The sequence below is a fragment of the Nyctibius grandis genome, chromosome 12 (assembly GCF_013368605.1).
Source record: "Nyctibius grandis isolate bNycGra1 chromosome 12, bNycGra1.pri, whole genome shotgun sequence".
Lineage (NCBI taxonomy): Eukaryota > Metazoa > Chordata > Aves > Nyctibiiformes > Nyctibiidae > Nyctibius > Nyctibius grandis.
The window spans coordinates 3,948,471-3,958,673 of record NC_090669.1 but is presented as its reverse complement, the minus strand read 5'-3'; the positions used below and the strand labels follow the sequence as shown (position 1 = coordinate 3,958,673).

The 10,203-nt window shown below is 40.3% G+C and overlaps 2 protein-coding genes across 5 annotated transcripts in view; one reads left to right on the top strand and one right to left on the bottom strand.

The window, feature by feature from the left end:
• The first annotated feature begins 35 nt into the window (after positions 1-35).
• On the top strand, positions 36-5,982 carry SLC7A6OS (solute carrier family 7 member 6 opposite strand). Of its 2 annotated transcripts, none has more exons than XM_068411601.1 (5): positions 36-191; positions 1,100-1,477; positions 3,356-3,550; positions 4,426-4,540; positions 5,031-5,982. In XM_068411601.1, exons 1-5 carry the CDS (start codon positions 42-44, stop codon positions 5,147-5,149), a joined length of 957 nt encoding a protein of 318 aa, XP_068267702.1. In that variant the 5' UTR covers positions 36-41; the 3' UTR covers positions 5,150-5,982. The 2 variants fall into 2 exon arrangements, with proteins under 2 accessions (XP_068267702.1, XP_068267701.1); XM_068411600.1 differs by having other exon boundaries at positions 3,353-3,550.
• A 1,410-nt stretch (positions 5,983-7,392) lies between these two features.
• SLC7A6 (solute carrier family 7 member 6) overlaps positions 7,393-10,203 on the bottom strand; it is a 31,270-nt gene continuing 28,459 nt past the window's right edge. For all 3 annotated transcript variants that reach the window (XM_068411597.1, XM_068411599.1, XM_068411598.1), the window contains exons 9-10: positions 9,460-9,643; positions 7,393-8,026 (exon numbers count right to left, since the gene is read on the bottom strand). In XM_068411597.1, the coding sequence (XP_068267698.1) occupies positions 7,932-8,026; positions 9,460-9,643 (279 nt within the window). In that variant the 3' untranslated portion in view covers positions 7,393-7,931. The remainder of the gene's footprint in view (positions 8,027-9,459; positions 9,644-10,203) is intronic.

The window sequence follows — 10,203 nt, the reverse complement described above, 5'->3', positions numbered from 1 at the left end:
CGCGAGCCGCCGGCCGTTCCCGCCCCTTCCGGTCGCCGGCCATGGCGGTTGTGCGCGTCCAGCGGAAGCGCGGCGGGACGGAGCCGGCCGAGGCGCTGCTCCTCGCCTGCAAGCGGCTGCGCACGGAGGGCGGCGACGCCCCGCCGGTGGAGAGGAGCCTCTTCAAGCTGGTGGCGACCGTGGCCTCGAAGGTACCGCAGCCGTGCCGCTGCTCCTGCCGCCGGGGCCGGTGTAGGCCGAGGCCGCGCCGCAGGCGGTTCGATGTAGCCGCGGCATTTCGTTGTACTCCTGAGGGGGCTTTGGAAAGCAGCAGGCTGCCTCCAGGTTTGCAGTGCTGCTCCTCGCGGGTCTTTCAGGATCCCTTGTGGATGCGAAGCCCTTGCTAAGTAGCCTGGAGAGTCGCGTCTCGACGCGAGATGCTGTTCTGTCCCGATAGAGAAGGGTACGGCGGCTTCTCTTCCCTGCTCGCTGCCTGGCTGGTTGCGCAGCACACCTGCGTGCGAAGCAGGCTGTTAGTTATGGTTGTTAACTAAGGAGTGACCGCCATGAAAAGCTGCGTTCAGAACTGACTTCTATATATTTATAGGCTGTTCTTCACTTATAGACTACAGAATAGTAAGTGAAGCCTGAATTTCTGCTGTTAGAGGTGCTGAAGCTCAGCCCTACAAGGTTAACAACTTTTCTCCACTGTACAGCCTTTTATATTGAATAAAACTGGTCTTTCTTGGGAGCTGGCCTTTATAGGGGACTGTAAAGGATGTTGCGCCCTAAATTTAGGACCATTGCAGTCTTCCAAATGTGCGTGTGTTTGTTTGGAGGGTTATTCTGTACCACAAAGTATATTGTTTAAAAATCAAATTGCAACAGTCTTATGATTTACATATATCTTATACTTTTTCCCCCATATGAAGAGAATATTATGATAGTTGTGTTGCTTAAAGTAGTAGAGGTTACTTAAATGTTGTTAGGGAGGTTGATACTACATTCCTCAAATAGGAAGCACCAGTAATAGTAGTTATTAATCACTTCTAAGAAGGAGTATGACTTACTGTATTGATGGTGTCATTATATTCCTCCTTCTTTTTGTTCCTGTACCCAGAATGAACCGGTTCAGAAATATGTTCAAGAAGTGATCACTCGAGACAAAGCAGTGCAAAGTCTGCGACCCTCCTTAGGAAGCACTCAGCGCATCACTCAGGAACTCCGCTCTTCCAGGCAAGCGAAAAGGAAGGAAAACCGTTATCGTGTAGTAGCCAGCCATCGACCTCACTGTACTGAAACAGTAGCACCTGCCATAAATGGCGAGGCACCGACTGATGGTGACAGATCGGACTCTGAAGCAACAGAAGATGCCTCACAAAAGGAGAACGGTGCTGTGGATAAGAGCTCGGACTGCTGTGGGCAATTCCAGTTGTTTGATATTGTACAAGAAGAGGAGATAGTGGGAGACTCCGGTGTAACTGCTGCAAACGCACAGGTCAGCAAACGAACTTAGTGTACTTGATGTACTTTGATATCACTGTTCACTGGTACATGTGGGCAAACTGACTGCTGTAGACGTTTTTTTGCATTGTAAGTGTTCCACTATTTAAGAGGAGCTTTAACTAGATATTTGCAAGTTGGAAGTTACTATGTTGTACAGGAAGTAACTTTCATGAAGATTCTGAAGTGCAGTAATGTTGGGACAGACAGCCGTGTGGAGTTGGCTGCTACAGGAAGGGCTTCTGCCTCCCTGTTTTTTCTGTACCCTGTTCTGATGTAAAAATTCTCACATTCGTCTGTCAGGTGGCTCTCCGAGGTTTGTGATCAGCAATTTCTCTACCTAGAAAAAGAAAAAAATTAATTCAATGTCTTCTCATCCACCCAGACGCCTAGGAATGTCACTTGTAGGCAAGATTCACTAAAGGAAAAGATACTTTTGAGCCTCCCCATCTCATAATTCCAATGTATGGTTTTATTATATATTTTGTTTTTAGCAGAACTCTAGGTGTCTGACAGGCTGCTTAAGCCCTGACAGGCTGCTTAAGCCTCTACATCCTGTTTTCATTGGTATTATGAGATAAGTTTTATGTTTTCCATTGGAGGAATATCTGCTCAATATCTAGAATGGTTTTAAGTATGAAGAAGCTCTGCTTTCTGTGTAGGGTTGCCCTGCATACAGAGTGTTAACAAAGATTTTTTATTAGAGACTCGTAACCATATGGAAAAGAAGGTAAGAGGGCTGTGTATGCTTTCTTGAGTAGTTCCTTCACCGCATGTAAGTACACAAGGATGCTTTACTTATGCAGCCCATCACAGCTCTGAGGAAAACTTAAATGCTTAAAGAAGATACTCAGGTGAGGAAGAGCCCAACCAGCTGTCATCCTTCAGCATTTCTTATAGGTTATTCCAGGGCTTTGCCATCAAACTCTAGTATGAACTCTCGGTTTCTATTAAGCAAGTAGTTCAGACAGACATTTGAGAGCTGTTACTCATCTATCACTCTGTTGAGTAGAAAAACAGAAATGAAACTGAGGTAGCATCAGAATTTTCCTGTTACTCTTTTAGAGCTAACACTGTGTTGAAAGCAAGAAGTGAGCTTGCTTTCTCATTCTGAAGTGAATGAAAGGCTGGTGTGTAGCTGTTCCTCAGAAACTTAAGTAGTTCTGGAGACACCACTGGATGGATTGGACAAGATATTCTGAAAACCTGTAGCAGAGAAAAATTGCCAGCAAAAACCTGCCTGTGTAGACCTTCAAGTACAGGTCACTAATGCAAATACATTGCAAATAATTTATTCGGAAGGAGAAAGCAGGAAGAAATTTCTTCTGTGTTAATGATGACGTGAGGAAATAAAGGAAATAAAAAGCATATCTGTAGCACCTGTCAGCCTTTTCCTGTTAAACTGTCACATTTTCATTGTTTCTCCTGCAAAATTTGTATACTGTAATCTGCTTGCATGTTATCTGTGCTAGTGTATGCATATCTTTCCTGTGGTGTTGTAAGTGTAATGCCTACAAAGCACAGGCTGTCTTAAAACTTGTCTTTTCAACCAACTTGTCATCAGAAACAGGTGAACAGTTCTATGGGATTAGTCCTATCTCCTTGCAATAGTTTCTAATGAACCTGTTATCTGAAACAAGGCATGGCTGGCTGTACTATGTTAATTGGAAAATTCTTTGGTGTCTTTCTGTTCTAGGTTGCTAATGTTCCAAATATCAGCGTTTCCAGCAGGAAAGTGTTTCAGTCTAAGATTTCAGAATGTCATCCTTAGCTAGCTGTTGGCTACTGTCTACAAAGAAAACTGTTCGCTGTAACTAAGACTTTGTGTTCACGGCTTCAGTGGAAATACACATTTTTTATTTTTTCTCAGCAGACTGATCCAGATGTGATTCTTTGCAATGCAGTAGAGATGATCCGTGAGCGTTTAAAAGTTTCTGAAGATGGTAAAAAAGAACACCCTGAGAAAGAAGATGAGTATGTTTATGACATATACTATATGGAAACATCAGCCCCTGGCTGGATCCAAAATATCCTTTCTGTACAGCCCTACAGAGAAGAATATGAACTGGTAAGGATGTGGGAAGATGGATCTTTCTTAAATAAAGGGTCACAAATAAACATACTTAAAAGTCCTATCATTAGAAGTTGCCACGCCAAGAAAAATCCTTTGAGAGATACACGTATGCTCAGTGACTTCTGTGTTAGGCTTTTTGTAACTGCCAGTCCTGTGTTCCTGCAGGTTACTGTTGATTCAAGCAAATTATGATATGACAGTGAAAACTGGAGGGATAGTGCTCCTGTACTCAGAAGAATTTGCCTAGCTTCAAATCGCCAAATAAATCTTGGCACACAAATGTAAACTTAAAGTAATTCATGTCTCATTTGTGATTAGGAGGCAGCGATTAAAATGTAGTTGTAAATACAGTTGAGTGAAAAAAGGAGCAAGGGGGGACACGCAACTTTTTCAGTATCTGAGGGCTTGACTTTAAGATTAATAAGAGAGATTTTCTTGTAATATAATTGTCCCTCAGTGACTGTGGAGTTAGGAAGTTATATGTAAGCTTCAGTCTTTCATTGTGTAGATCCTGTGATCAATAGACTTGCATATCAGGAACATGAAGCTACTTTTTCTTTTCCTTGATGTATTACACTACTGCTGAAGTGCGCAGGATTAATTTAGACATTAACCTTAGCATTTAAATGCTGAAGTGGAAGATGAAATGCATGACTTAACCGATTCTTCACCTGAAGCAGATTGCTATGTTATGGTGAATATACCGACAACACAGATTTTTCTGCAGCGTGCTTTGTGCAACTGCAGACTTACGCATGCAGTAGATAAGTATCTCTTGGCTCTTTATGATCTGTAGAGGTGGATGAAAAACTGCTTGATGCCGAGTGTCTGTATTTATAGTGAATGTTACATTTTGTGTTGACATGCAGGTAGATGATGATAATGTTCCAGGGGAACTAGATGAAGATGAAGATGATGAAAATGATGAAAATAACTGGCGTAATGATTATCCTGATGAAGATGAATTCTTACCTGAGGAAGATGGTGATGTAGAGAAAGCTATGCCTGTCATAACTACTGTTTGCTTTCATGCTGTGCACATATAAATCCTTTCCTTTTTTACAGGCCGTCTCTAAAAAGCAACTAACTGAGCACTGCTTGGGGTAGTGTTCTGCTGTTATAATGGGTTAAATCTGCTTAAAGAAGGATCATCTTTCTTGGAACTACAAGGGATCTTAGTCGTTTTGCAAAGTCAAAATTAGGAACTCCATTTCAGGCTGCTGCAATTACAAAAGATTGCTTGTTTTGAGAATGACTAGATTACTTGGTTCCACGTGCTTGTGAACCACTGCCTCTGCTTTCCTAACTCCCCGTTCCAGTGCACTCCAAGCACAACTCAAACCTCACCTAATATAGAAGTTGTTTAGGCTTTGTATTTGTTAATGTGTGTTACTCAGTAAGTCTAAAATAGTCTGATTAACCTAATTAACTAAAAAGAAGGGATAATCTAAAAGTGTTGATGCTTCTTCTTTAGAGTCTGAAGAGAACTCCAGTGATGAGGATAAATGTTACAGAAGAACATGGAACAAATACCGACAGGAGGTTTTACAGGAATTTGGATATGATGAGATGCAGGATTTGGATTCTGACTAACAGCCCTTTTTTGAAGGTGAAATGCATACTGCAGATGAAATTCTACCGTTGCCACAGAACTGAAAATCCAGGCAGCTGCTGATGGCTATTCATAAGAATGTTGGAACTAAAAAAAAAAAACCACAAAAACCCCCTGGAAAACCACTTTCCATTAAACGTTGTGCTTACTGGGACAGAAGGAAACCAATCTTCACATGGATGGGCTTTAAGCTAAATTTTTGCCTATCTGGCCTTCTGAAACTGTGGGTGACTAGTATGGTTCACCCTAATGCTTACTGACTAGGCTTGAGTATTAGATACTAGATTGGGATTCCAGTAAATGCTAAAACTTTTTACTATCTATCTGAGCTGTTACTATCTGAGCAGCCAACTTCAGCTGGTAGATATTAGAACAGATGGGTGTGAATATGAGACTTGACAATACAAATTTTCATTCAAGCAAAAGATACTATATGCTTTTAAATACATTTTTCTGCCCATTCTGCGATGCTGAGGTGCTGGAGGAACTTTGTTTTTTAAAGCTGCATGCTCAAGCATTTGTCCCTGTATCGACAGCACCTCCACATTTTATATGGAGGTGCTGTTGGCAGCAGCCCTTCTTGTCATGACCGATGTGTCAGGTTTCACAAGAAGATAACATGTCTGCTGTGATGGCATGTGGAAGTCCTGGAAAAAGGCACTCCCTCCTAGTGCTTTCTACTGCTATTTGTTCCTAAGTGTCAAGTTACCCTCTTTACAAGTGTTTGAGCATATGAAATGCCTTGACCTGTCCGTTTTATTGGAGTAGAACAATATATGTGCATTTAAATAGTAAATAAAGGATTTTTGACTAAGTTTTCTTCACTCATTTAAAGATCACAGGAGTTGGTCCAGCTGAAGCCATGTCACCATTTTAACTTGCATTTATCTTTCTTTAAAACAATTTAATATTCCCTGTTTGGATGCACAAAGTATTTCAGCATTCTCCTACTTGAGTCTGTAAAAAATAGCTAATAGGATGTTAGATTGACCGTCGGTCATGAGTTGTAGGTTGCAGCAGTGGCTTTAGGTCAATTAGTTCTGGCTGGTGATGTCAGGGTAGTGAGGCAAAATATTTTTTTCCTTGGTTTCACAGAAAGGTTAATATGGCTGTTAACCTATGTCACAACCCCAGCCTGTTAAAGCTATGCTGCCCACGGGACAGATGTCTCAACTTAGATACTGCATTCATTCTAATCATATGCAAGATTAGAAAGCTGTATTATAATAGCTAGATGCTGATTTTCATTAATTACTGAAAAGACCCTAGGTGGTTATGTGCCAAATGTGCACAAAGTTCCTCAGCTAGAATTTAACTATCTTAAATCCCGATGCTGCTTCATAAAGGTAGCCAAAGACTCCATTTTATGTTAGTCTTCACCATCTACTACCATTTGCCATTATATGTAGCTTTTTGTTTAAAATAACCTTGGGCAGGGAGTCAGTATAAGAATCCAAGTATTCTTACTATTATTCAAGTGGCTGATGCAAATGCAGTGCAGTATTTGAAGCGTGCATTGCTTCAGCCTTAGTCTTGTGATTACGTGATTTAGTTCAACTTAAATGCACAAAAAACTGCACATGTGGACAAACTCGGGTCAGCTGAGGTAAACTTTCTGAACTAAGGTAAAAATTTCAGGTATGTTTTTGAATTATATCTCGTTTTACTAGCCAAACAGGCTGGTTTCATGTTACCTTTTACTGCACCAAAATTCAATATCAAAGTGACCTGATGTTAGGCTTACAGCTTTGGAATTACAAATATTACTAATGAGCATCAGTCTGTATTGCAATGCTACTTTTTATTTCTGTTTTTATTCCTGTTTTCTCCACCTGCTACTTAGCTTTCAAGATATAGTTGCTGCCACAGAACTGAATTTCTGCTGTAGAAGAGAAAAAGAAAGTGGATGGTCACCTTCTAGTGAACAGCACTGAAATTTAGGAAGTTTTCTGACTGCTGAGGTAACACTGCTAATGTGTGTTCACTGAAACAGTTCAGAAACATGCTTACGAGCTTCAAACTGAACGTTTTAATTTTAGAAGTTTCATAAAGCCTGTCAGAAGTTGACCAGGTACTAACAAACAAGCTAACAGGAAAGAATCATCAAATGTTGATCAAATCTTTAGTGCCAAGGTGCTTTGTTGATTAAATCAAATCCTTGCCCCAGTCAGACACCACATTTCCCCATAGCGTACAGAAGAAAATACTTATCTTCCGTTCAGTCTTAAATAATATAGCACAACTTTATTCATTCTTCTGCTAATAATGACAAATTAGGTAGGTGGTTGTGACCAGTTTCCTTCTGGGATAAGAACTGAGATAGCACAGCAAATCATTTCACACAAACATCCATCAGAATTAAGCTGGAAATGACTTTTGGTCTTCTGAGTCAAAGTGGTTTTCAGTCTAACTTAAAAATGCATTACTTCACCATCTGGTTCTGCAGAAATCTAATCTGATCCATTAGCTCTTACCATTTTTGATACCAATTCTGAAGAAGGAACAATATTGACGCATAGCTTGTGTGCCTGAAATGAGTAGGTAATCATTATCCAATGAAAATACGCCCTGAAAATATGCCACAGTTTACGAGGGTGACACTAGGGCACGATTTATGTGGGAATCCAACTGCAAGTAAGTACATTTTCAGTATACTTGAAAGACCACTGGAAATGGTTTTCGCATTTTTTCCAGTTCCATCTCTTCCCTTTTGTTGTCATAATTGCTTTATCCTCTCTCGTTTCTTGCAATAGCTTTGAAATTTTAGTTGGATTTGATTTCTAACTTCTTTTCTTCATTTGTGTCCGTCTCTGTTAAAACACAGTAACAGAGCAGCTGCATGTTTCGTGTGACTGCACCTGCATAGGAAATTGGAGATAAATCAGAAAAATAGTCACCCATCTCAACTCTAATTACACAAAATGCATCTGACTAACGAAAGTTGCCAAGAATGCTGCCTCACTTCTCTTAAGGGAAACAAATGTGAAAAGTTAATACAAAAAGTGTCTTCCACTCTTTTTTTTTGAACAGGTAATGTTTAAAACTCTTCTATTGATATTGTAAGGTGTTCTTCTTCTTAGGAACCCCACCAAGTAACTGAAGTAAAATCTTTATAATTAAGAGTGTAAAATTGGTAGAGTAAAAGAATAAAACAAGAACTTCAAATAGCACACAGGGAAGTGACAAGGTTACTGAGTATTTACATATTCACTAGCTGCTGCAGCACCACATCCTGTTGCATTCTAAGATTATGCTATAAACCTTCCTTTCCACATCCCTCATCATGGTTTTCTCACATAGTAACAATCACAACAACGTACTGCTGGAGAGAAATGTATAATTTAACTGCAGCAATTCAATAGTAGGCAAAATTCCATCTGTGACTGACATAAAATCTATCTTCAAACAACTGATTCAGTCAAGCAAGACAGTTAGCTTGCATTACCAAGAACGTCCAGCCCTTTTACAGTCATCAGCCTTGCTTAAGAAAAACGACTTTTCATGTGCTTGAGTAAAAAGAAATGCACAAAAAACTGAGGACAAAATCTGTAGAAAGCGGATGGTCTTTCAAATACACAGTAAATAAAATCTGGGTGTAAAAACATATATAAAATCAGTATACCCCTTTATTGGGTCTGGCTGGGATGCAGTTAATATTCTTCATAGCAGCCCATATGGTGCTGTGTTTTGGATTTGTGGCTTAAACAGGGTTCGTAACACACCGATGTTTTGGCTATTGCTGAATGCTGTTTGCACAGTATCAAGGCTTTTTTTTTTTTTCCCCCCTCCCACTCTGCCCTCCCCACAACCAGCAGGACAGGGATATGAAGGAAGTTCAGAGAGGAGATGGCCAGAACGAACAGCTGACCCAAACTAGGCAAAAGAGATATTTCATGCCATATGATGTCACACTCAGCAATAAAAACTGGGGTAGAGGGAGAAGTGTGTGCATGTGGGAGGGTGTCTTCCAAGGTGGCCGTTGCTTGGAGACTGGCTGCACGTTGATTTGCTTGTGGGAGGTGGTAAGTCATTGCCTTTGCAGCAGCAGGGTTTTTTACTCCCTTTCCTTCATTTACTAAACTGTCTTTATCTTGACCAACAAGTCTTTTCACCTTTGTTCTTCCTATTCTCGCCCTCATCCTGCTGGGCAGTGCTGGTGAGCAAGTGGCTCTGTGGGTACCTAGCTGCTGGCTCGGGTCAGCTGACCACATCCCTTTTCATCAACAAACCGAGATTAACTGATTTAATTTTCCTCTTTCCTAACAACATCTCCGTCTCCAAAGAAACTTACCTAAAATCTTGTTGATAAACTGAGGTCTCCTTGATGCAGGTAAATAAACTCCCAAGAAAAAGACTGGAATTCCAGACAAAGCAATGGCAATTCCAATCAATGAATTTATAGTGTCACTATAGAGTGGCACTACCACCAGAAACACTGTGCATATACAGAATATTATTGGGAAAGCCACACTCAGCTGCAGACAGGAAAAACAGAACTGAATGTTATTGAAATATTCATTGTCTACAGTTACAAACATTTTGGTGAGAGTTACAGATTCTCCCTCCCAACCCCACTTTGTCAAATTATCTGCTCTTCCTCTTATACATCTGGCTATTTGGAACCATAAGCAAATTGCAGAATTATTCTTGAAGAGAACTGCTAAAAACTGCAAAAGTAATCAAGTTTGGTAACTGCTGTGTTGAAAGAAACTGTATAACAGCATGAAGTGTTTTTAGACAAATCCAATAAAACTTGGGAAACAAGAATGACTTTTTCGTGTAGAGTATCAACTTAAAGTATGAGAAGGTGATAAGAGGATCAGATATTGAACTGAAACACCATCAGAGCTAAATGTGGTCTACACTGACAGAATTAATTAAGCATTCCTAATTAGAGATTTCTAATCCAAGAAAAAGGCTAACTACTATGTTAGCCTATTGAGACATTCTCCAGTTGACAGAGAGAAGGGATACTGATTGAACTAACATACAATAACAGAGTATACTATTACAACAATCACTTCTTACCTAGCAG

Bases quoted from the DNA above. Each gene is read 5' to 3' on its own strand.
- SLC7A6OS (XM_068411600.1), top strand. From the start codon at position 42: ATGGCGGTTGTGCGCGTCCAGCGGAAGCGCGGCGGGACGGAGCCGGCC. The intron at 1,478-3,352 runs GTCAGCAAACGA...ATTTTTTCTCAG, and splicing joins TAACTGCTGCAAACGCACAG to CAGACTGATCCAGATGTGAT. The intron at 3,551-4,425 runs GTAAGGATGTGG...GTTGACATGCAG, and splicing joins ACAGAGAAGAATATGAACTG to GTAGATGATGATAATGTTCC.